Here is a 26,784-nt window from a genome sequence, read left to right on the forward strand (position 1 = left end):
CTATTCTACTTCTCCTACCAAAAGAGGTAGAGTTAGACCTCCAAAAAATAATTCCAATAAAGCTCTAGCAGCCTCTAGTAATAGATTTGAAATTCTTAACTCATTTGAAGAGATTCAACCAATTTCAGATTATCATGGTAAATATCCTAGAAAAATAGCCTCTGGTGTTGCTGTCCTGATCAAAGAACTCAAATCAAAAAAGAAATCCAATCTTGAAAAATCAAAAAATTCTATTGTTGGCAGTAAAGGAGGGGAACAAATTCCCTCAACCCAAGCTTAATGATTATCTCATTTTGGAATGTTAGAGGATTAAATAATCCTCTAAAACAAGGCAAGGTCCTTAGAAAGGCAGTCCTTAATAAAGTAGATATCCTTTGCTTGCTGGAAGCCCGTGTAAAGCTAGATAAATCTACAGACATATTAGCTTCCACCTTTAAGAATTGTAATATTTATTCCAACTATGACTTTGCAATGAATGGTATAATTTGGCTACTGTGGAGGAAAAACCTTAACATTTCTTTATGCCATGTCTCTGATTGGAGCATGCCTCTGATCAGAGTATTTCTATCAAAAGCTACTTCAAAAACAGTCCCTTCTTAATTACTGCAATCTATGGATGCAATGCTAGAATCACGCGAAGGAATCTTTGGCAGGACCTTCGAAATATTGATTCTAATTTCAGTAATCTTCCTTGGATCTTGGGAGGAGACTTTAATGTCATCCTCCATCCTCACGAATCTTCTGCTCATGACAACTAGGTATGGTCACCTCTTCTGAAATGATTGAATTCCAAGAAATCTCCCATGACCTTCACCTCCAAGACCATCCATATTTTGGTCCTACTTACTCATGGAGTAACAAGAAAAAGGAAAATTTTCTTACTCGTAAACTTGACAAAGTTCTCATCAACCCTCTATGGTTTGAATCTTTTTCTCACTCCTTTGTGGAATTCTTAGCCCTTGGTCTCTCTGACCATTGTATGGCTTTGGTGTCTCTTCACAAAGAGGTTCAAACAAATAGACCTAAGCCTTTTAAATTTTTAATTGCTGCACTCTTCATCAAAATTTCCTAAATATTGTTAGCTAGTCTTGGTCTATGCCTATCCAAGGAAATCCTATGAAGAAACTTTTTCTTAAGCTTAAACGCCTTAAAGTTAGTCTCAAAACCCTCAACAATGACTACTACAGTGACATTTCTACTCGGGTTAGACTTAAGAGAGAAGAAATTGAGAAACATCAAATCCTTACCTTAAGAGGTGTTGAGCCTATTGATAAGGAACTTGAACTACAAAATAACCTCAACTCCTTAGAGGAAGCCGAGGCAATGTTTCTTAAACAAAAAGCAAAAATTCAGAGGCTAAAAGAGGAAGACAAATGTACCAGATTTTTTCACTCAATCATCGTAACTAAGAGGAAGAAAGACACTATAAGAGTGATTGTTGATGACCAGGGAAGAAGGCTAGAGACTTTCGATGATATGTCCTCAGAAGTAGTTAATTGCTTTAAAAAACTTCTAGGCTCTCATGACCTTAATGTTAAAGAATGTTCTACCAGTCTTCTTAAAGACCTCATGCTTCCTATTCCACCCTCTGAAGACTATGATGGCCTCACTCAGGAAGTCACTTCTGAAGAGATCAAGGAGGCTATATTCAGTCAAAGAAATGATAAAGCCCCAAGCCCTGACGGTTACACCTCTATTTTCTTCAAGAAAGCTTGGCTAGTGGTCGGAAATAAAGTGATTAAACCTATTAAATTTTTCATCCAGGAGTCTTACATCTACTCATCTTTCAATGCCACTACAATTACCTTGGTCCCAAAGATTCTGAATCCCAGTAAAGTTTCAGATTTTCACCATATTTATTGTTGTTCAATAATCTATAAGGCCATCACAAAGGTCATTGTATATAGGTTGACCCACTTGCTGCCTAAGATTATTTCCTCTAATCAATCTATTTTTGTCAAAGGAAGGAGTATTATTGACAATACCCTCATTTCCCAAGAAATTGTGAAAGGATATGGGAGGAAAACAATTTCACCTAGGTGTGCCCTAAAAATTAATCTTCAAAAAGATTTTGACTCAATTCACTGGAGCTCTATTTTAACCATTCTAAAGGCTCTTAAAATTCCAAATATTTTCATAGAATGGATTGTGGCCTGCTACTCTACTGCAACTTACTCCATAGCCTTTATTGGAAGCTTGATTGGGTATTTTAAGGGTGCTAGGGGTCTTAGACAAGGGGACCCCTTCTCCCTAATCTTGTTTGTTATGGTGATGAATATCCTTTCTAATTTACTCAATAAAGCTGCTGCAAAAGTGATCTTCAACTTCCATCATAAATGCAAGAAAATTTGCCTCACTCATTTAACTTTTGCTGATGATCTACTAATTTTCTGCAAGGGAAATCTGGAATCTGTCATGGGAGTCACCACTGTTCTTGACTACTTTTATGAAATTTCTGGTCTCAAACTTAATGTTGCTAAATGTGAAATCTTTAGTGCTAGAATTTTAGTTCAATCTCTTGACACTATTATTAATTCCTCTGGTTTTAAGCATATAACACTACCAGTCAGATATCTAGGAATACCTTTGGTCATAAGGAAACTTACTGTTAAAGACTGTCAGCCTCTCATTGACAAGGTCAAGATCAAACTTCATCAATGGTCCAGGATGAAGATGTGTTATGCTGGCAAATTGGAGTTGATAAAAACCATTCTTTTTAGTGTTGCCAACTACCGGTGTAGGAAACTTATCTTGCCTCAATCTGTTATAAACAAAATTGAAAAATTTGTTCAAGATATTTCTAGAAAGAATCTGACATTCCAGCAGCGGGAGAAAGAGTAAGCTGGGATAGAATTTGTAATCCAAAGTCTGAAGGTGGACTTGGCCTTAAGGATATCAAGTCGTGAAACAAATCATGCATGCTGCTACTCATTAGGAGATTACTTACAGGGGAGGGTTCACTATGGGTTGCTTGGATTCACAACTAATTAATCAAAGATAATGATTTCTGGCTCATGAAGAACCTCTGAACTCTAGCTGGCTCCTTAGGAAAATCATGAAACTTCGAACAACAACTCGACCTCTTATTACTTCCGGAGCAGCGTCTACCAAGCTGATTTGGGAAGAGGTTCGACAGAAAAATAGTAAAGTCTCATGGCATAATCTGATTTGGTTTTCATTTCACATTCCCAAATACAATTCTTGGATGGTTATCTTGGATCACCTTCTTACAAAGGATAGGCTGTAACGATTTGGAATTGAAACTAATGACCAGTGCATCCTCTGTTCTGAAGCAAGGGAATCCAGAGACCATCTCTTTGCTGAATGTAAGATAACTTCTTCAATATGGAATTCAATTCTTCGGCTCACAGCTATACATAAACCTCTTTTTACTTGGACTAATATGCTAGTTTGGGCATATAACACATGGAAAGGAAAATCGTTGCTTACTAGTACCCTCAAGCTCTCTTGGTGCACTCTCAACTATACCATATGGGAAGAAAGGAACCGAAGACTTTTGAGAGGAACCTACAGATCCGAGGACGAGATTCTGGTCTTAATCAAGCAGATTGTAGGAACTTAACTTAGTAATAGGAATGTTAATAGATTGGATAGAACTAACCTATCTCTTTGTAATTATTGGGGTATATTATGTTTTTTTTGTAATTAGAAACCCCTTTCTTTTGCTTTTTTGACTGTATTACTTTTGAAGCAGTTTTCTGCTATTCTTGGGTAATAAAATTTTAAATTATTCAAAAAAAAAATAGAATTAAACTGTTTTAATTCTTTCTAACAATGATATATTAATTATTATGGCTGAAAGGATTCACTTAATAATTTCTCCAATTTATCATTATAAAAATTTATTTAGATATTTGACTTGATTAATTTTCTGAAAAAGGCAAAGACTTTTATGCCCTTTAACCAAATAAAATTGAGACGGGTCATATAGATCCATTTGGCATGCAAATGATGTACCATGAGTTTTGATCATCTAAATCACTTTCAAGTAGGAACAAATCATATCACCTGCAAGAACAATCGCCAACAATGAATTTGGAACCTAATTTTCAGCAATAATACTATGCTTGGGAATACGTCCCGAGAACCAGACCAGGTGGTGCCAAGGGACCTTGGGAGCTGGGGAGCGCAATTTGTCCCAGATGCATCTCGTACTAAACTCTTGGCCTTGACTCACAAGGATGAAAGCAACCTCAGGACTAATTTTCAGCAGGTACTTGAAGCTCCAGCTAGCATTTTTAGGGACTTTCATCTGCCAGAAGTCAGAGTTTCTAATAACGTAAGAGTGCATCCACGCCACCCAAAGAGAGCCATCATTAGTGAGAAGCTTTCTAATTAGCTGAACAAAACAAGATTTGTTACAACCTTATACGTCGTGAATCCCTAGTCTACCTTCTGATTTCGGCAAGCAGATGGTTTTTCAGCTCACTCATGCACCTTTGGAAGGAACATCAAACCATTTCCAAAAAAACCGAGAGCACAACTGCTCAACCTTCCTAATAATTGCTTGAGGAAGAATAAGGTGCCTGCTCTAGTAGCTTGAGATACTGAGCAGAACAGAACGAACAAGCTGTAACCTACCAGCGAAGCTGAGTTGCTTGCTGGCCCACGAGCTAAGCTTTGCTCTAATTTTATCGATGAGGCTTTGGCAATCTTTCACAGCCAATTTCCTGGTTACTAATGGGACACCCAGGTATCTCACTGGGAGACTACCCAATTTGAAACCCGTACTCTCTTTGATGATACTGATATGCTCAACAGGGATACCAGCAATGAATATCTCACACTTACTAGCATTCAACTTCAGCCCTAACATGGAATAGAAATGGTCCAACACATCTTGCACTCCCATGACAGAGCCAATTGTACCCTTGCAAAAATTGAGGAGATCATCTGCAAAATAGAGATGAGTGAGCCCAATCCTCTTGCACTTAGGATGAAAGCTAAAAATACCCTTCGTAGCAGCCATATTAAGGAGATTAGACAAGACATTCATTGCTAGGACAAAAATGTAGGGTGATAGGGGGTCACCCTGCCACACTCCTCTTGCTCCTTTAAAAGATCCTACAAGACTACCATTGAAAACAATGGAGTATCTAGGATATGCAAAACAGGCCCATGCCCAACCTATGAACTTCTCAGGTAGCCCTATGGCATGCAGGATCACATCAATGAACTCCCAGCTTAAGGAATCAAAAGCCTTTTGGAGGTCTATCTTAAGAGCACATCTAGGGGATATCTTACTTCTAGAGTAACCCCTAACAATTTCTTGAGCAAGTAGGGGGTTGTCAACTATGCTTCTACCCTTTACAAATGCAGTTTGGTTCAAAGCGATCATATCAGGGAAAACAGATGAGAGACGGTTTACTAGGATTTTTGTAACAGTTTTATAAACAACCGTACAACAAGATATGGGCCTGAAGTCATTCACTAAGCTAGGATTAGGAATCTTAGGGATAAGTACCACAACAGTAGTGTTAAATGAAGGAAGCATAAAAGAGTGATCGAAGCAGTACCTAAATGCTGCCAAGAAATCCTCGCCAACAATAGACCAAGTATTTTTGTAAAAGAAGGCATTATATTCATCTGGGCCAGGTGACTTGTTATTCCCTTGTCCCCATAAGGTCTCTTTGATCTCAGACTCCGAAACAACCATGCAAATACTATTAAATGAAAAAACATATAGGTTTTGCCCAGCAAGACTCACCTTAATCGGAGAAGCCTTCCCCCATAGCATCGAGACAACTCTCTGAATGGAACCAAAGGCTGGAGCTGAACCAATAAACTGCCCAACAAGAGTAAATTTCCACTCCGAAATTCCCTCCTCAAACACATCTTTCGGCGGCTTGACCACACAAGCGCCCTCAATCACCGCTGGTGGAAAAAATTCTAATTCCTGATCGATTCCCGCCGCAAAAAGCTCACGCCAGTTCGTAGCAGTATCGCCAGACATAGCCCGATTAATTTTGTGGTTTTATCTTTCCCTATTTTACAATATTTTTTATGACTATTGATTTTTGATCTATCGATTAAATTGAACCGAGTATTATTATATAGATTTGTTATGAATGATCTCTCGATCTAACTTATTTTATACATAATATCAAAATTCAACTGTTAGACATTGCTTAAAAAATTTAGTGCCTCAATCGATTGTTGATAACTCTTTCTAACTTCCACTTGGTCATATAGTCTTTTATTTGGTATCATATTTGTAAATCCTCATGCTCATGCTTAAGATGTTAAGATTTGTGATACATTATTTTAGTCATCAGATTATTATTTTAGTTCTGTTTTCGTCATTCACCTAATTTTTTATTTTCTTTATTTTGTAATAAAATTCACAAATCTTTTAAAAATTTATTTTTTTAGAAAATACCCAAAATTCATATAACTCCAAAATATCTTTAATCCCAATAATATCTTATGGAACATTTTAGTCCTCAGTGTTTTATTTTGGACAAAAAGCCCCTCCTTTAATAGAAAGTATTAGTTAACAAACGATTGACACTCTAAAATATGAGTCTTTTTACCCTAAAAATGAAATGTTGAGATCAACCCGTTTCTAAGATTTATGTGGCCCTAAGGCAAAGTAAAAGGTTGGACCTTTATTTCATTTTGGCAATCCTATTATTTTTTTTAAATCATATCTAACGTTACATTTTGATTTTATTTTGGCCACACATTGTTAAATAATTAACAAATTTGTTTATCTGACATTTTAACAATTTTTCAATAATGGCATGGTATTATCTTATGGTAACACCTCATTATCATCGCTAATTTTTTAACTAGAGTGACCAAAATAAAACAAAAACTAAACATTATGTATAATTTAAAAAATTGTTGGGTGACCAAAACAAAACAAAGGTTATACTTGAGGTACTAACCATGTAGTTTATCTATTTTTAATTGGGGGCCATACACAACCACACCCTTGGCTGAGACCCAAATATTTTAGAAAAAAGAATAAGGTCAAAATGATTATTTAATAAATCGTTAAGAGTCTTTTTACCCTAAATCAAAATACTTTTTAAATATATATATATATACTAAAATAATCATTCAGTAAATATTAAAGCTAATTTTGACATTATACTCACAAGATTAATCCTTATAGACAAGGAATCTATGTATCTGGCATTCTTTTATAAAATATATTCATTAGCTTTTCAGGATGCTTACTTTTCAACGAAGAAACTATCACTCACTTTATAACGTATTATTCATTTTCAAATCAATATAACTACATTACTTAATTGTAGATTAAACTTTTCAGGACAATTCAATTGTAGATTCACAATGCTAGAGATGAACTTTTCGACCTCCATTTTTCCGGCTGCTCATGACGACTATCCATCAATGGTTGACGATGAAGATCAGTTTGTCCTTTTCAACACTGACCACCAACAACACAGTTTGGAAGAAATCGTGAGCAGTTGCAAAGTTGAGGGAGCAAACCAGAACATTAAGGTTGTTTTAATCAACGGTGCTTATCGAGCAAGTCGATCGCAAGTTAGATAGTGCTCGTTAAAAAATTTTATTGCTCGACTCGACTCGTTGCTCGTTAAACTCGTTAAAATTTTGCTCGACTCATGCTCGTTAAAAAAACTTGTTGCTCGACTCGTGCTTGTTAAGCTCGTTACTCGTAAGCTCTTTACTCGCCTCTTTGCTTGTCTTGTTACTCGTTAAGCTCACCAAAATTTTTATCTTATATTTTTAAACTATAGGTAAAATCTAATAATACTATATAAAACTTAATATAAACGTAAATTGATAAATTTAACCAAAAAATTATCAAAAGAATGTATGAAACAAATTCAAAACCTAAACTTCAAAAAAAATCGGCTTATACATTAAAATAATAATTAGGGTTTAATTTTTGGGTGTAGTAAAATAATAATTAATAATTAATAATTTAATGTTTTTTATTAGAAAATTAATATATAAGTCATTTATCATCTATTAGTAAATTAGTAAGTTTTTAATGAAATATATTTTTAAAGATAACTAGTAAAAAATTATAAAAAATTAACGAGTTGCTCACGAACTTATCAAGTCGAGTTGGACATTACTCGACTCAATCCGTTAAGGTCTTGAGTTGAGCTCGAGTTGAGTCAACTCGAGTCAAACTTTTATCGAGTCAAATTCGAGCTGTTCACGAGTTGCTCAATTCATTAAACACCCTTAGTTTTAATATATACTTGTTGGAGAAGAAGAAGATCAAGAGTAATGGGTAAATTGATAATTATTTCATAAACTATTTTGAGTTTATAAAAAGATTCATTAATATTTTATCTAAAATTTAGGAGTTAAAATGAAAACTAAACCCTTTTACTAACGTACCACGTCATCAAACTAACGATATTTAATGCCTGAGTCACCAAAATTTAATGAAATGATAATGTAAGTGACCAAAACTTAACTTTTTTGAATTTGATGAGAAAAATTGTACAAGTATGAATGGTAAGTGACTACTCCTATGGTTTACCCATAAATTTTATATCTAATCAAATTTTAGCACATATTCCCTTTGATTGGAATTGGATAGAAAATACATAAAGGATGAAATGCATTTGAGGAGTTTTAAACGTAGGCTTAAATGGATTATAATCAATGCCCTAACTACCGAAACAATTTCTCATTTGGTTAGATAGGCACCAAAATTTATTTATTTTATAATATTATTAATAATAAAAAATAAAAATATTCAAATGATATTTTATTTTAAATATTTTTTGTATTTTAAAAACAAAAACAATAAATTCAATATTTTTAAACTAAATTCAATAATTTTTAACGAAATAAGTTTATTATTTTAATACGAGCATTAAAATAATTAAAAAATAAACATAAAAAAATTCTAATAGAAATCATAAGATAACTAAAACAATTGGTAAAATAATTAAATTATATTTTTAAAAATATTTTTTTAATTTTATATTACTTGACTTCTTTTAGAATTTTGTTTATAAATAAAAAAATACTAAATTTAATTTAAAATTATAAAAAAATTAAATTAAATATCATTTGAATATTTTTATTTATTTTTATTTTTCTATCATTAATCATGTTAAAAGTAGATTGATGTTGGTAAAAAGAATTAACTAAATGAAGCATTTGATTTAGTGGTTAAGGCATTGTTGCGGTGACATGTGTCACTGAAAACATGCCATGATCAAATGTTAACGTGTTACATTATGATAGAAAGATTAATTTATAAAACTAAATTTAAATTAAGAACAAATTGATCAAATATATAAGTATTGAAGACTAAATACATAATTATTTTAGTTTTATTAACTACCACATTAATATTTCTTTTAAATGTTAACGGGACGTGACTTGATTGAATACAATTAGATGTTTTTATTACAAAATTAAAAAAAAATAGATGTTTAAAGTGATCATTAATATTGTTCACCCAAAATACTATCTTGTACATTACAAACAATCTTAAAATACAATTTATTATATTTTAAACATTCGTCAATCAATGAGCATATAATTTCTTAAAATGTATATAAAATTCTCTTGATGTTGTTTTATTGAGTCATTCAATTATTAAAAGTTATAAATGATATTTTGATTATATAATATTATTTTGTTGAGTTTCCCAACTATAAAAAATTATAAAATGATCACTTAACTATTCATATATTATAAACTTGTCATTTTTCTGTTAAAAATTTAACAACAATTTGAATTGGTCGTTAATTTGCTAGTTGTGATATAATAAAATATGATCTTAAAATATTAAATGACTATTATATCCCAGTCAACAAATTAATTTTCAAATCAGACTATTATAAACTTTTAACAAAAAAACGACGAGTTTGAAACATATGAATAATCAGATGATTTTTTGTAAATTTTAATTGTCGAGGGACTCAACAAAGCACTCTCCTATAGCTAGAGGATCATATTTTATTTTTTAATAGTCAGAAGATTCAATAAACATACAGTATAGTGAGAGTATCATTTGTGCACTTTACCCAAAAAAAAAAAAAAAACAAGTTGAATTACATTTCATTTCCTCGTTTATTTCATTGTGTTTAATAAAAATACTTTAACAACCCCAATCAGAAACATTTTCGTCATTAGATGGTTATAATATTTTCATTGTAACCCTCCAGACCCGGTCTGTAAGTTAGATCCAAACCTAAGTGGTCACATGTCCCATTTAGAGGTTTTTTTTTCTTAACAACTTATAGAACATTAAATATAATATAGAACAAAATATTAATAATACAGATATATCCAAAACGATAGCAAATACATGTCACCAAATATAACCGAAAAAAACATATAGAGATATATGTTCGTACAAAATAAGTAGTTGATCTCTCCTGATGCCAAATCTGCTAGCTTATGGTCTGCTGTTATATGGAAAAGGTAAAAACTACAGAATGAGCTAAAAAGCCCAGTGTGCTCCAAACAGTGTATTAAAAACATACGAATAAAATATTCCAGTAAAACCGATTATCAAACATGTTTTAAAATATGAACATTACCCCCATCCATCAAGTCCAAAATGTGTAGGTTCCCCATAACCATACACCCACCAACAAGTCCAGTAAGGCCCTGAGCAAACAGCAGAGGAGCCGGTAAGTAAGGCCATGAGCACACAACAGAGGAGCCTCTAGGTATACTTCTTCCATCATTACCCCTAAATAAATCATGTTCCGCTCATAACGGATATATATATTAAAAAAAATTAAAACATAAATCAGGTCAGGTAACATATCAGAATATATGTCAAGTATCATATAAAAATTCAGGTCAGGTAACATATCAGAATCCATGTCAAGTATCATATAAAAATTAAGGTCAAATATCATATCAGATAACTATTCATATGATAGTTTAAACCAGTAAGATAACACTGTCAGGAAGCACACATGTAACAGTCTGGGAATCAGATAGGGAAGCCTACTACTGGGTTTGTCGATCACGCTCTGCTGCAGCGCTAGATCATACGAATTGGAAAAATCCCTATTGGAATCCTAATATATAAAAAAATCTTAATCTTTATTTAAATCATATACGGAAACCTACGAGTAATTCTTGTATTACGCGGTTCGGACTGATCTGATGAACGGACAACACCGGACCTGACTGATCCTCGCTCAGGTGAAACACGAGTACCTTAATAAAATATCTTACTTAATCAATTCCTTAATCACATCTCAAATAAATAATCAAAATACTAAGCCTATTTGAGTTCACAAGCTCGATTCAGGAATTTTGGGTCAGAATTTTACAAAACGGACTTCGGAATCAGATTCAGGACGTCGAAAAACATAAAGTATGACCTCCCGAAATTATGAATTCTTGGTCAAAATCAAAGTCAATGGGGTTGACTGACGATTTGGAGACTTTCGGTTTGAATTTTGTGAAACAGACCCCAAAAACAGATTCAGGACGTCGAAAAATGTCAAAATAGGTATTCTCGGAAAAGATTAACGGCTGTTTAATATCTGTTCAAAGCCGATCAAAGTTATAGTCAAAAGTGGTCAACCATTTTACGAAATTATTATTTATTTACAAAATTACAAAAATAGAACCATTTTAAAATTAATTACCAATATAGCACTATTTTTAAAATATTTACTAAGATGTCATTTTTTTTAAAAATTACGAAAATAATATTTTTTTAAAAAAAATTACAAAATAACACCATTTTCGAATTAATTCCCAATATGTCACCAATTTCAAAATAATTATTAAAATGTCACCTGGTTAACGGTCAACGGGTCGGGTTGTAACCGGTCAAACCGGTCAGTTTGACATTCACCACGCGCAGTGGGGGCGTGTGGGATGTCTTACGATAGCGTAAAATTCACGGAAAAATTTCTAAAAATTATTTTGAGCAATTTCGAGATACTTACAAAGCCGTTCAAATTTTTGAATAGCAGAGAGCTCGATTTCATTAAATCGGAAACTTTGACCGCTTCACCACCATAAGCGTCGTCGCCGCCGGAGAAAAGAAGGACACTGGTGGACTCGAAACGGCACAAGGAACACGATGGTGTAGGAGGTGTCGTAAACAGAGCAACGATCGATGATGAATTTAAAATTTCCTCGGCGATGGAGCTAAAAAAACGTCGAGACTTTGACTTGAATTTCACGACGTTTGGCAGCGTTTCACTTCAATTAATTTAAGGGATTTATTCCTCGCTCGATGATGAACACGGTGGTGTTTTCAAATCAACGATCAGAGGTCGGACGGCGTCAGGATCGTGGTTGGAAGATGGGCGTTAGGAAGGGAATTTTGGGGATGGTTTTCTATTTTTGAAACAGAAAACCAAGTATATAACATGGTTTTCAGACACTTCTTGGGTAAATTCGGGGCTTGGTCCCTGAATTTTCTTTAACTCTAAAATAAGCTACAAGTTTTAAAATCTTTCAATTTAGTCCCCAAAATTTATCAATTTTCACAATTAAAAACTCAAATTTCAATTAAATATTATTTTCAAATTTATGGGTTGTTACAATTCTCCCCCTCTACAAGAAATTTCGTCCTCGAAATTTACCTTATGAAAATAGATGTGGAAATTGAACCTCCATTATCTCCAATGTTTCCCAAGTAGCTTCTGAGGGGCTACGATTACTCCACTGAACTTTGACAATTGGAATACGCCTATTCCGAAGAACTCGCTCATCCCTCTCTAAAACCTGAACAACCTCCTCCTCATATGTCAAATCAGGTCTCAGCTCTACCTCATCAACTTGAATGATGTGATCTGGATCTGGACGATATCGCCTTAATATAGACACATGAAAAACATTATGAATACGACTGAGCTGGGGAGGTAACTCGAGCTGATAAGCAACAGGTCCAACTTTCTTCAAAATACGATACGACCCAATAAATTGCGGACTCAGTTTACCCTTACGTCCAAATCTCAATACCTTCTTCCATGGAGATACCTTGAGAAAAACCTGATCTCTAACCTCAAACTCGATATCCTTATGTCGCTTATCTACGTATGATTTCTGCCTATCGAATGCCTCTTTTAAGCGATCGCGAATCAATCTGACAGTATCTTCAGTCTCTCGAACCAAGTCTGGACCCAAAGTTTTTCTATCATGCAACTCTGTCCAACATATAGGAGTACGACATCTACGTCCATACAGAGCCTCGTACGGTGCCATGCGAATACTTGCCTGGTAACTATTATTGTAAGAAAACTCAGCTAATGGCAAGAAATCTTCCCAACTACCATGAAAATCAATCATACAACCCCGTAACATATCCTCTAACACCTGAATAACTCGCTCAGACTGTCCATCAGTTTGAGGATGAAAAGCTGTACTGAAATTCAAACGAGTACCCAGAGCCTCGTGCAAAGCTTTCCAGAACCTGGAAGTGAATCTCGGATCTCGATCAGATATGATAGACAACGGAACACCATGAAGTCTAACGATCTCAGAAATGTACAACTTAGCCAGTTTATCCAGAGAATAATTAATTCGAATAGGGATAAAGTGCTCTGACTTGGTGAGTCGATCAACAATCACCCAGATAGAATCCTTTTTGGAAGGAGTCATAGGAAGACTAGTAACGAAGTCCATCGTAATGCGCTCCCATTTCCACTCAGGAATCATAATTGACTGTAACAATCCAGATGGATGCTGGTGTTCTGCTTTAACCTGCTGACAAGTCAAACACCTCGCCATAAAATCTGAAATATTCTTTTTCATACTAGTCCAGAAGTAGCGCTCTTTGAGATTATTGTACATTTTGTCCCTGCCAGGATGCATAGCATAAGGACTACTATGAGCCTCCTGAAGAATAACCCGTCTCAACTCATCATCTTTAGGGACATAGTAACGATCGTGAAAACACAAAATACCATCCTGATCCACAGTATACTCTGAACTCAATCCATGTTTAACTTGTTCAATAATGGGGAGCAATGAGCTGTCCAGAAGTTGTTTGGCCTTAATTTCCTCGGCCAAAGTGGGTTTAACCTGCAACTCTGCTAACAGACTGTTATCATTAAATAAACTCAAATTGGTGAATAAAGCTCTGAAATCTGATATCGCCTTACGGCTTAAGGCGTCTGCCACCACATTAGCCTTCCCTGGATGATATTTTATCTCTATATCATAGTCCTTTAGAAGCTCCAACCAGCGACGCTGTCTCAAATTCAATTCTTTCTGAGATACTTCAGACTCTTATGATCAGTATAAATATAATATTTTTCTTCGTATAGGTAGTGTCTCCAGATCTTTAAAGCAAAAACCACGGCAGCTAACTCCAGATCGTGAATAGGATAATTACGTTCATGCGGCTTTAACTGACGCGAAGCATAAGCGACAACCTTCCCATCTTGCATTAAAACACATCCTAATCCGGAGTGAGAAGCATCACTGTAGACATAAAAATCTTTCCCATATTCAGGCTGAATAAGTACTGGGGCTTGGGTTAGAACAGTCTTCAATTTCTCAAAGCTAGCTTGTTGGTTCTCAGACTAGACAAATGGAACATCTTTCCTCAATAGTTTCGTCAGAGGAGCTGCAATAAGGGAGAACCCCTCTACGAAACGACGGTAGTAACCAACTAAGCCCAAGAAACTACGGATCTCAGAAATGTTCCTGGGTTGCTTCCAGTTCAAAATAGCCTCCACTTTGCTTGGATCCACCCGAATACCATAAGCAGAAACGATATGTCCAAGAAACGTCACTTCACTGAGCCAGAATTCACACTTGCTCAACTTAGCATATAGCTTATTCTCTCTTAGAGTATGTAGAACAATCTTTAGATGCTCCTCATATTCTGCCTCACTTCTAGAATACACCAGCATGTCATCAATGAATACAACTACAAACTGGTCCAAATAAGGTCGAAACACCCTATGCATCAGATCCATAAAAGAAACAGGGGCATTTGTTAACCCGAAAGACATCACTAAAAACTCATAATGCCCATACCGAGTACGGAAATCAGTCTTCAGAATATCCGAGTCTTTCACTTTGAGTTGATAATAACCAGACCTCAAGTCTATTTTTGAAAAGATAGAAGCTCCTCGAAATTGGTCAAATAGATCATCGATCCTGGGCAGAGGATATTTATTTTTAACCGTGAGCTTGTTCAGTTTCCTATAATCAATACAGAGTCTCAATGTCCCATCTTTTTTCTTGACAAAGAGAATTGGGGCTCCCCACGGTGATACATTGGGTTGGATAAATCCCCTGTCCAACAACTCCTGGAGTTGAACTTTCAGTTCCTTAAGCTCCTTTGAGGCCATACGATAAGGAGCCATTGAAACCGGAGTAGAATCAGAATAGACTTCAATCTCAAACTCGACTTCTCTATCAGGAGGTAATCTAGGCAACTCCTCGGGAAAAACATCAGGAAATTCCTTGATAATCCGGATACCTTCAATATCAGGCTTAGAACTCCTAGTATCCAATATATAAGCAAGAAACGCCTCGGAACCTTTCCTCATCATCTTCTCAACTACCAAAGCAGATACAACATTCGTCAGAAATCCACGGCGTTCCCCGATCATTAAAATCTTTCGATTATCCAGGGTCTTCAGAACATATCTCTTAGTCTCAAAATCAATATTTACTCGATGTTTGTCCAACCAATCTACACCGAGAATTAAATCAAACTCTTCTAAAGGTAACTCCATCAGGCTAGCCAGAAAAATCTCCCCATTGATCTCTATAGGGAACTCTCTAAAAATACGATCCAATATAATGGACTTGCCTAAGGGACTTTGAACTATCACCAAATGCTCAGTATTCTCAACAGGAATATTTAAACCCTCATAAACGGAATGCGATACATAGGAATTGGTAGAGCCACTATCAAACAATGCAAAGTATGGAACTGAATGAATAGTAACAGTACATGCAGTCACATTAGGCCCATCACGATCTTGTCGAAGTCTGGCAGTGTAAACCAATACAGGCTGTCTGGCCTCAGATCTGACTGGACCCCTACTCTGAGATGCTCGGCCTCTGCTAGCCGATCTAGGTGCTCTCTCCTGAGTACGACCTTGTGCTGGAGTCTGGACTGTACTATGAGAACTAGCGGGAGTACAAGCTGGTGTCTGAAATGAACGATTTCGCTTTGGACAGTTTTTAAAAAATTGGTCACCAGAACCATATTTATAACATGTGCCCAATTTCATCCTGCATTCTCCAAGATGTTGTTTTCCACAGTAATCACATGTCTTCAAAGGTTGTAACCCAGATGATCCACCATGTCTAGAAGAATGTACAACTGAAGAACCGGATGTAACAGGTCTGACACTCGTACCGCCTCTCTGAAATGACTCACCCCTGCCTCTCTTGCTAGGGTGTGTAGAAGAATCAACAAAACTAGAAGGCCTCCTGAATCGGGTTTGAGCTCGATCACTATCTCTCTTGTGCTCCATACACAGTCTCTCTATTTCCTTAGCAGTCTTGGCTATCTCAACCAAAGCATCAAAATTCCTCTCTCGGTGGGTAGCGACTCGACTCCTGATCTCATACCTGAGTCCATTCTCGAACCTCAAGCATCGATCTATCTCCGTGTCAACAAGTCTAGGAGCATAACGACTCAATCGGATGAAATCAACCTCGTAGTCCATAACAGACATGCTACCCTGCTCCAGATTCTGAAACTCCTGACTACGCTCCTACAAGTATCTCTCTCCGATGTAGCGACTCCGGAAGCGCGTCTTGAAAAGATCCCATGTTAACTGGTTTCTCGGAATACTACCAGAAATTGATTGCCACCATCTGAAGCTCTTTCTTCAACATAATTAGGGCCCCCTTCAACTTCTGTTCAAGTCTGAGGTCCATCTCATCCATAATCCTCTCTGTGTCCTCCAACCAATACTCAGCATCTGTCGGAGGTCCACCAGTAATACCCTCGAATGGAACTACACCAGCAGCAACAAGAAAATTTGAAATCTCAACCGCAGTCATATTATTAGGGGCTCTGACAGCTCTCTGAAACATGCAGAATATAGCTCTATTAATGGCATCTTCGTTCATGTCAGTATCCTCATCTCCAGTGACGGGAGGATCTCTCACAGGAGTAAACTGGTCATCATGAGAAAGGGTCAGATCTACTTGCGGAACAGGAGGATCACGTGGAGACATCGGATTATCGATCGTAACAGAAGGTCGAGGACTCGCCCTCGACCCCGGCTACGTCCTGTCATACGACCTCTAGCAGCACTCATTGTTGGATCTATAAGGCTCTACAGAAAGAGTTTGAAACATATGTCAGATTAGCATCAGAGATCTCGAGAAAATTTTAAATCATAAAATAAGGTGACACATTTTTTTTCTTCAAAATTTCTTAAAAATCCAAAGTTTAGGACCCATATACAGTCCGAGTGTTTAAAATCAAAAGCTCTCATACCACCGAATGTAACCATCGAGACTCGGTCTGTAAGTTCTGTAAGTTAGACCCAAACCTAAGTGGTCACATATCTCATTCAGATGTTTTTTTTCTTAACAACTTATAGAACTTTAAATATAATATAGAACAAAATATTAATAATACAGATATATCCAAAATGATAGCAAATGCATGTCACCAAATATAACCGAAAAAAACATATAGAGATATATGTTCGTACAAAATAAGTAGTTGATCTCTCCTGATGCTAAATCTGCTAGCTTACGGTCGACTGTTATCTGAAAAAGGTAAAAACTACAGAATGAGCTAAAAAGCCCAGTGTGCTCCAAACAGTGTATTAAAAACATACGAATAAAATATTTCAGTAAAATCGATTATCAAACATGTTTTAAAATATGAACACTACCCCCATCCGTCAAGTCCAAAATGTGTAGGTTCCCCAAAACCATACACCCACCAACAAGTCCAGTAAGGCCCTGAGCACTCAGTAGAGGAGCCGGTAAGTAAGGCCCTGAGCACACAGCAAAGGAGCCTCCAGGTATACTTCATCCATCATTACCCCCAAATAAATCATGTTCCGCTCATAACAGATATATATATTAAAAAAATTAAAACATAAATCAGGTCAAGTAACAGATCAGAATCCATGTCAAGTATCATATAAAAATTCAAGTCAAATGTCAGATCAGATAACTATTCATATGATAGTTTAAACCAGTAAGATAACACTGTCAGGAAGCACACCTGTAACAGTCTGGGAATCAGATAGGGAAGCCTACTATTGGGTTTGTCGATCACGCTCTGCTGCAGCGCTAGATCCTACGAATTGGAAAAATCCCTATTGGAATCCTAATATATATAAAAAATCTTAATCTTTATTTAAATCATATACGGAAACCTACGAGTAATTCTTGTATTACGCGATTCAGACTGATCTGATGAACGGACAACACCGGACCTGACTGATCCTTGCTTAGGTGAAACACGAGTACCTTAATAAAAATATCTTACTTAAACAATTCCTTAATCATATCTCAAATAAATAATCAAAATACTAAAATACTAAGCCTATTTGGGTTCACAAGTTCGATTCGGGAATTTCGGGTCAGAATTTTACAAAACGGACTTCGGAATCAGATTCAGGACGTCGAAAAACATAAAGTATGACCTCTCGAAATTCTGAATTCTTGGTCAAAATCAAAGTCAACGGGTTTGACTGACGATTTGGAGACTTTCGGGTTTGAATTTTGTGAAACGGATCCCAAAAACGGATTCGGGACGTCGAAAAATGTTAGGATAAGTATTCTCGGAAAAGATTAACGGCTGTTTAATATCTGGTCAAAGCCGATCAAAGTTAAAGTCAAAAGTGGTAAACCATTTTACGAAATTATTATTTATTTACAAAATTACAAAAATAACACCATTTTAAAATTAATTACCAATATAGCACTATTTTCAAAATATTTACTAAAATGTCATTTTTAAAATTACGTAAATAACATTTTTTAAAAATAATTACAAAAATAGCACCATTTTCGAATTAATTCCCAATATGTCACCAGTTTCAAAATAATTACTAAAATATCACCCGGTTAACGGTCAACGGGTCGGGTTGTAATCGGTCAAACCGGTCATTTTGACCTTCCCCACGCGTAGTGGGGGCGCGTGGGACGTCTTACGGCAGCGTAAAATTCACGAAAAATTTCTAAAAATTATTTTGAGCGATTTCGAGATATTTACACCGCCGTTCAAATTTTTGAACGGCGGAGAGCTTGATTTCATTAAATTAGAAACTTTGACCGCTTCGCCACCACATGCGTCGTCGCCGCCGGAGAAAAGGATGACACCGGTGGACTCGGAACGGCACAAGGAACACGATGGTGTAGGAGGTGTCGTAAACGGAGCAACGATCGGCGATGAATTTAAGATTTCCTCGGCGATGGAGCTAAAAAAACGTCGAGACTTTGACTTGAATTTCACGACGTTTGGCAGCGTTTCACTTCAATTAATTTAAGGGATTTGTTCCTCGCTCGATGATGAACACGGTGGTGTTTTCAAATCAACGATCAGATGTCGGACGGTGTCGGGATTGTGGTTGAAGATGGGCGTTGGGAGGGAATTTTGGGATTGTGGTTGGAAGATGGGCGTTTGAAACAGAAAATCACGTATATAACATGGTTTTTAGACACTTCTTGGGTAAATTCGGAGCTTGTCTCTGAATTTTTTTAAATCTAAAACAAATTATAAATTTTAAAATCTTTTAATTTAATACCAAAATTTATCAATTTTCATAATTAAAAAATCAAATTTCAATTAAATATTATTTTCAAATTTTTGGTTGTTATATTCATTCTAATGGAATACAAGAGCACACCAAGCCAAGAGAATAAATAATAAAAAGGGCTGTAAGCGTTTGGCCAAACAAGCTTTACAATTGTAAAATGGCGATGCAATTGCGAATCGGCGGCGGCGGCTTCATCTCGCAATGGTCATCGCAGCCAGTGTCCGATTCCAACAATCACCGTAGCAATAGGATTTCCGGTTGCTAATTGCGGCTGAGACCCGGCGGAGATCGCGATTCGTCGGCCTTGTCCATTGCAGCAGCAGTAGCAGCAATAATGGAAGCAGCGATGCTAAAAAGGGAGTCCCAAATTCGTACTACGTTGTGCCTCTTAACAAGTCATTTTCCCCTTCCAACTCTTCCTACATCACTCGTCCACTCGTCGAAATCCTTCGCGACCTCAACAAGCGTATCCCTGATAACGTCGTCAAGCCCCCTTCTAACTCTTCCTCTTACACCTTCATCCCCTGGTACTATCGCCGCTAACTTGTGTTTTTGAATTTCGGAATCTTCTTATTGATGATCGAATTGATCTGATCTGACTCGATCTGCTTTGATCGCCGCAGGTACCATGCCAATCGAATGTTGAGCTTCTACGCCCCTGGTTTTCCCTTTTCCCTTCTCCCTTGGATTTTCTCTTTGAATTGCAAATCATTAACAATTATTGGTTCAATCTTTCTCACAGGATGGTGTGGAGAAGTGCGTGATGTTATTTTTGCTGAGAATGGAACTATCACTGTTGTATATCGACTCACCATTCGAGGATCTGATGGAGAGGTATGCTTCCTTCTGTATTCAATAATTGTGTTAAAAACATCATCCTCTCTATGAACACCTAACATTTTTACATTTTGGCCTCCTGGCATTTGGGAATTTAGAGTTTAGGATTTGGATTTGGATTTCAATTATAGTATAAATTGATTTTTTTTAATAGTCTGCGTGATTATAAAGTAGTATTTGTTTGTAACTTTCTTAACCTATTAACAATGCGTACTAGAGAATAACATTTATGATTATTTCTGAAATTTGTTAGTTACGTATTCAGTAGTGAATTTGAAATTCTTAGTATATTTCTTGTACTTGATAAATCCATGGTTTTAAACATTTCATCTACATATATTGAATGTTAACTATTTATCCTTGATGTATGTATTCCATTCTTATAATTTACATGGCAAATGAAATCCAAATTCTCAAATTTGAGTTCCCAAATGGAGCATTGAGCTTTAAGTTAATTGAGAAATATAAGCAAAAAAGAATACCTTTCTTAGGAAGGAGCTATCTTGACTGAGTTGCTTACAATCGTTATTAAGGTTTTCTATTCAATCTAGTTCCATGTTTTCTGATTTAGCGTTAGATGATGTTGATTGCTTTCATGGCCTGCACTTTGGAAGTTGGAACTAGGGATATTTTGTACTAAACTAGTGGTCAGATGAAAGCCAGCTAAAGACTCGGGTTCCTGAAGGGACTCTCATAGATTGTATATTGGAGCACATCAAGACTGATCCATGGCAGATTGTGGGAAATGAAGTGAAAGGGAAATAAAAATACAAATGATCCCTAAGATTCATACCTTGGGTTTCTTGATTGCATTACACAACCAAGAAAAGAAAAAACCATAGCCATCATACATCAAATTCTGTAATTGCATCACACCATCTGAATTAGGACATTTGAGAAAGTACTATTTTAGTTTTTTTCGTCTCTTTGGTTCTTTGATGTTCCTCTTTTTATTATTTTATCTTCTCTATAGTTTATATTGAACTTATCTTCTTGGAAAGATGCTCATAAACTTTTTTAACACAATATTCATATAAGAGCTCAAACCTATTGTCATTGATGAGGGAAAAAATAATTTATAGCATATCACACTACTAGTGCTACTTCCCTTTTCAGGGAGCAAATGATAGTGCCTTCATACGAAACTAATTGCTGGTTTTAGTTGGGTTGCAACATGGGCCAAAAATTTGGTGATGTATCTTTGCTTAAACTTCAATAAAAGCTAGCTTTGCTTTGCTTGAATCGGTTATGATAATGTCTTTGTTGTCACATTGGACACAACAAGCTTCTTAAGCTTTAGTTTTTGTCTGAGCTTGAATCAGATTAGACCAAGAAGCTGGAATTATAATAGATGATTATACAAAGCAATTTCATTATAAGATCTGCCAACAAGTAAAAGAAACCAAAGTACCATATCTGTAGAATCAAAAGAGAAATCCACCATCACTGGTCAATTTGGTAGGCCTCAAATTCAATACTTTAAAATCATCATTGAATAACTTCCCTCAAATATTTAGTTCCATAATCTACAAAATCACAATATAGACTCACAATACCATATTATTCCCGGTCGAAAGATAAAACTACTTAAACAATAACGTCATTTATCTTTAAGGATTTTATTATAGTCAACTGTGTTGTTCTGACACTTCATTTCCCTTAAATTATGTGTGGCCAACAGACATGGATATTGAGGTTTGATCCTCCAATATTCGTCCTCCAATATTCGGGACATATAGGAAAAAAAATGAGTGTACCAATATCGGATACTTCTGAACTTCCATTCAAAACTAGTCTGATTAGATTTCAGATTTTGTTATAGTCATTTGACTTGATGCTTGTGTGATGGTATTTATTGTTGTTGTTATGAAGGCACATCGAGAGTCGACAGGCACGGTGTCAAGCAGTGACATCGGCATAGGAGAGGATCCAGTGAGTGCAGCAGAAGAAATAGCATTCTGCAGGGCCTGTGCTAGATTTGGTCTTGGCCTGTATCTTTACCATGAACAACAATAGACACATGCACAGACATGCTGTAGAGTGTAGAGGCAATATGCTCTTACTCGTACTGTTGAAGTACATTTTCATTACTAGACTGCGTGACTATTAATTAAATGAAGGTTTTAAAATTAGCTTACTTTGAAATTATTATTTGTATAATTTATTGTAGAAAGGTATTTGCATGCGTGCATTATATGAACTAGTGTCACTTGGATGTGTTACTAGTATAAATCTATATAAAAATTTAGGGTAAAATAAACAAATGGTTCATGATTATAGGATGTTGCTTAATTGAGCCCCTGACTATTAAAAGTTACAAAATGACCCTTCGACTATAGGGTGTTATTTTGTTGAGTCCCTTGACTATTTAAAGTTATAAATAGTCATTAGACTATTCATATGTTCTAAACTCGTCTTTTTTTTTGTTAAATTATTGATTGCAGTTTGAATTGGATGTTAACATGCTGGATGGATATGATAGTCGTTTGAGATTCTAGGATCAGATTTTACCATATCCTAGTTAGTAGCATTTAGTGTAACACCCATAGCTCGTATAAGTCTCAAAACACGAGCTAAAAATGTCACTTCAACCTTACATTCACTAAACATAAATGCTTAAAATTTTGTTTCATTTCAAAAACGTTCATTTTCAACTTTTCAACTATTTTCTAAATCCATAAAGTCATAAATTAATATTTAAATATTGAAAACAAATCCATTTTCAGGTAGCGATTAGGCTATTTAGTGATATTTAATAAACTGTGATGTTTCATAAACTATGTAGTACTACCTAAACACTACTTAATTTTAAAATCATTTAAAATATAATAACATAAATAAGTTATTCATTTATAAATACAGATATAGCTAGTCTAGTCAAAATAAAATGGTCCCAGTTTACTATTATAGACCATTTTGAATAAAACTGATAAAGCAAACTGATAACATAAATATAAATGCCATTACTAGTCAAAAGTAACATCGAAGATGTCTTACTGATACTGATTATATAGATGATCTTTAAAAAGATGTTCGGGAGACTCCTCACTGCACGTTCGTATCTTTATCAAAAACTATGTATGAAAATCATCATGCGCTAAGAATAACTTAGTGAGGCAGTAGCAAGCTAAGGTGAGATAAATTATAAAAAAATATCATAAGTACTTAACACATTATAAATGAATTAATTAAAACATTAAACATTCAAACTGACTTATTCAAGTCCAATACTTCATCGTAACCTAAAAATCAACTTGTTTCATATTCTTATAAAAAAACATGTTAAATAATATCAGATAGCATAAACATATCATTTTCCTGTCAACAACATGTTCATAACTTTCATATCTCATTTACATAACCAAAAGTATATTTAAGATAATATAAGGTATATGAGTAGAACATAAGGTGCCACTAGGCACATCACGGTGCCAATCATAATTGATCATAAAATGCATTCCAAGTGCAAATCATAACATGAGCACCAACAGTGTATTACATAATGTACACGAATGTACCATAACTTAACTTGAATGTATTCAACTTAATGGCATGCCAAATAACCTACAACTCTCAATGCAACATACAATGAGACTTATAAATCATAATATAATTATTCATTAATCAACGTCTTAAAAATCATAAACATTTAAAATTCATCATCATGAAAAACATACTTGGGCATTCATACCCTAAATTATTCATAAAACTTGATGAAAACATTATGGAAATAATCCATAATTAAGAGTTATAAATCATACTTGAAAAATATTAATATGAGTTGACTTTTCAAAAGTCGTCATCGATCATAATAATTAAATAAATAAACTGCATTCATCTTTGTCTCACTACCGAACTTTTATATTACCGCCTACTCTCGTGCTTTGTTCTTTCCTTTCATATTGCTTAATTCGTTAGGTTTATCGTAATCTGACAATGTTCATATAATAACATAAAATATTTAAATTATATGTTAGTATCGAACTGACATAATATATAAACGTAATAATATAAAAATCTATAATAATAAAATTGATACTTAATCGATATGAAACTAAATCGTTCTTCCATCAAAATTTCAAACTTCTCAAAATATTCATTCAATACCATAAATATTTATTTTCATCATCAACCATTCATATTTTGCCAAATACATAATCAAGCCACTAATTATGAATTATTTCTAGAATTCACTTTACTTTTCCATTTAAATTCATAATAGTCCTGCACCATTATGATCATTTCACCTTAATTACTAAAATTTCCAGCACCTTAATAAAATTATCAAATCAATACTTTAACATTCAAAAACTTGAAATTTCATCATACTTTCTTAGGCTTTCTAAATTCAACCTCCAATCGTTATAACTTGCAATTTGATCCAAACTCAAATAATTAAACCCGAAAATCAGCATACTAATAAATTTCCACCATTGTAATATTTTACCCAAATGATACTTTCACATTTAAAAACTTGAAATCAAGTCCCTATATTTCTTCGACCTTTCAAATTCCACCCTCATATTTTACCAAATTTGAAATTTGGTTCCAATCAACTTTCTAACTAAAAATTCCAGCATTTCAATAATAAAATTTAACATTAAAAACCCCAATTATCACATTTAATCAATAATGTCCCACAATTCTCAAAACTTGCAAACTAGACCCTTTACTATCTCAAGGCTCGAAATTGATCCAAATTGATCTCCAAATTACAGAGAACACATCTAATATCAATTCTAGACCATAGAAAAATTTTCAGCATTTCCCCCCTAATTCCCCCTTCATGGCCAACCTAACTATGTACATAGGGTGAACTTTTCATTCAATTTCAAGCATGAATTCAACTTCCTTAGATCAAATTCATGTTATTTTAATCATTGCAACCTCAAATTACATCAAAATTCAAACCTTCTCAAAAACCCTAATATGGTCAAATGCTATATAAGCATGTATAAATAATTTTAAATCATCATACATGCTTTAGAATTAATCTCTAACATCAAAAACACAAAAATCCTTCATCAATTCCTCAAAATCCATAAACTCTACATAAATCCTAATTTCAATCTCATGAAATAACATGTTCACCATGTAATATCTATACCAAATGATAGAGAATTTCATGTAGATCAATTCTTTATTTCACAACTTAGTTCAAAAATCAATCATGTAGCTTTAAAAATCAAAAAAAAATTCTTACCATGCAACAATGGTGGTTTCGGCCTTGAGAGAGTTTGTAGCTGAAAATGTGATTATTTTCTTGATTATTTTAGTGTTAATTAAACTTAAAACATGACTTAATAATATAATTGAATATTAAATTCAATTAATGAGAAATCCCTAATTTGCCATTAATGAAACTTGATAATTACAAAGTACCATTGCAATATCTTCCATTAAAATATTCCTTAGTCAAATATGAACCAATTTGACTTTGACTTTATACTTTTGGCCTTGCAATTTTTGAAAATTGCACTTTAGTCACTAAATTTTCCATTGTTCGGCCCAATCTTAAAAATTACACTGATATGTGCTAACTTTATCTGATCAAAAATATGGAAATAATATTTCCAACGTTTATCTAATATCTTTCAAATTTTCATAAAATTACAGTTCGATCAGATTATCCGATTTCTACACCGAACTTTATCGCTTTATAGTTTTTAACACAAATTCGTATTGAAAATCTGATTACCACAAAAAATTCTTGTTTTAGGCCGAACTGTTCATTTACAGGCTAAAATATATGACTTTTCAAAATTATATTTCTGGTCCTTAAACTTTTACAAAGTTTATACCTTATCCACCAAACTTTCAAAACTTACATTTTAGTCACTAGCCAAAATTTGGGGTATTACATTTAGCTCAGACTGTTGTTAATATTTTAACGAAAAAGAATGAGTTTGGAATAGATGAATAGTCGGGTGATCATTTTGTAACTTTTAATAGTCATGAGACTCAACAAAGCAACATCCTATAGTTGAGAGATCGTTTTGTAACTTTTAATAGTAAGGGGACTCAATAAAGCATGCCTTATAGTCGAGGGACCATTTGTTATTTTACCCAAAAATTATCATTAGGTTTATAAGGAAAAATATGACAAGATTTCTAGACTATAAATCACTACTAAATAAAATAATTATCTAAAATTTCCAGACTATAAATATAACTAATAAGCAGAATCACCATAAAACTTGGTTAACTACATTTTGTCGTAAAGGACTTAATGTCGTTTATATTTTGGCTTTTAGGACTGATATTGGTT

General features: G+C 34.6%; 2 protein-coding genes across 2 annotated transcripts; both read left to right on the forward strand.

Moving 5' to 3' along the window:
• Positions 1 to 1,095: 1,095 nt before the first annotated feature.
• LOC120166705 lies at positions 1,096 to 4,360 on the forward strand. The gene is made up of 4 exons (XM_039175935.1): positions 1,096 to 2,837; positions 3,236 to 3,326; positions 3,716 to 3,732; positions 4,075 to 4,360. The coding sequence occupies exons 1-4, from the start codon at positions 1,096 to 1,098 to the stop codon at positions 4,358 to 4,360; spliced, it is 2,136 nt and encodes a 711-aa protein (XP_039031866.1).
• A 15,105-nt stretch (positions 4,361 to 19,465) lies between these two features.
• On the forward strand, positions 19,466 to 22,669 carry LOC120166706 (DNA repair RAD52-like protein 2, chloroplastic). Its single transcript, XM_039175936.1, has 5 exons — positions 19,466 to 19,591; positions 19,929 to 20,206; positions 20,303 to 20,340; positions 20,422 to 20,513; positions 22,389 to 22,669. Exons 1-5 carry the CDS (start codon positions 19,466 to 19,468, stop codon positions 22,530 to 22,532), a joined length of 678 nt encoding a protein of 225 aa, XP_039031867.1. The 3' UTR covers positions 22,533 to 22,669.
• Positions 22,670 to 26,784: the final 4,115 nt, after the last annotated feature.

Source organism: Hibiscus syriacus, unplaced genomic scaffold (genome assembly GCF_006381635.1).
Source record: "Hibiscus syriacus cultivar Baekdansim isolate YM2019G1 unplaced genomic scaffold, ASM638163v2 tig00111644_pilon, whole genome shotgun sequence".
Classification (NCBI taxonomy): domain Eukaryota; kingdom Viridiplantae; phylum Streptophyta; class Magnoliopsida; order Malvales; family Malvaceae; genus Hibiscus; species Hibiscus syriacus.

Bases quoted from the DNA above. Each gene is read 5' to 3' on its own strand.
- LOC120166705 (XM_039175935.1), top strand. From the start codon at position 1,096: ATGCCTATCCAAGGAAATCCTATGAAGAAACTTTTTCTTAAGCTTAAA. The intron at 2,838-3,235 runs GTAAGCTGGGAT...CTTCTTACAAAG, and splicing joins TTCCAGCAGCGGGAGAAAGA to GATAGGCTGTAACGATTTGG.
- LOC120166706 (XM_039175936.1), top strand. From the start codon at position 19,466: ATGTCGGACGGTGTCGGGATTGTGGTTGAAGATGGGCGTTGGGAGGGA. The intron at 19,592-19,928 runs GTAAATTCGGAG...CCGTAGCAATAG, and splicing joins GGTTTTTAGACACTTCTTGG to GATTTCCGGTTGCTAATTGC. The intron at 20,207-20,302 runs GTACTATCGCCG...TGATCGCCGCAG, and splicing joins TCTTACACCTTCATCCCCTG to GTACCATGCCAATCGAATGT.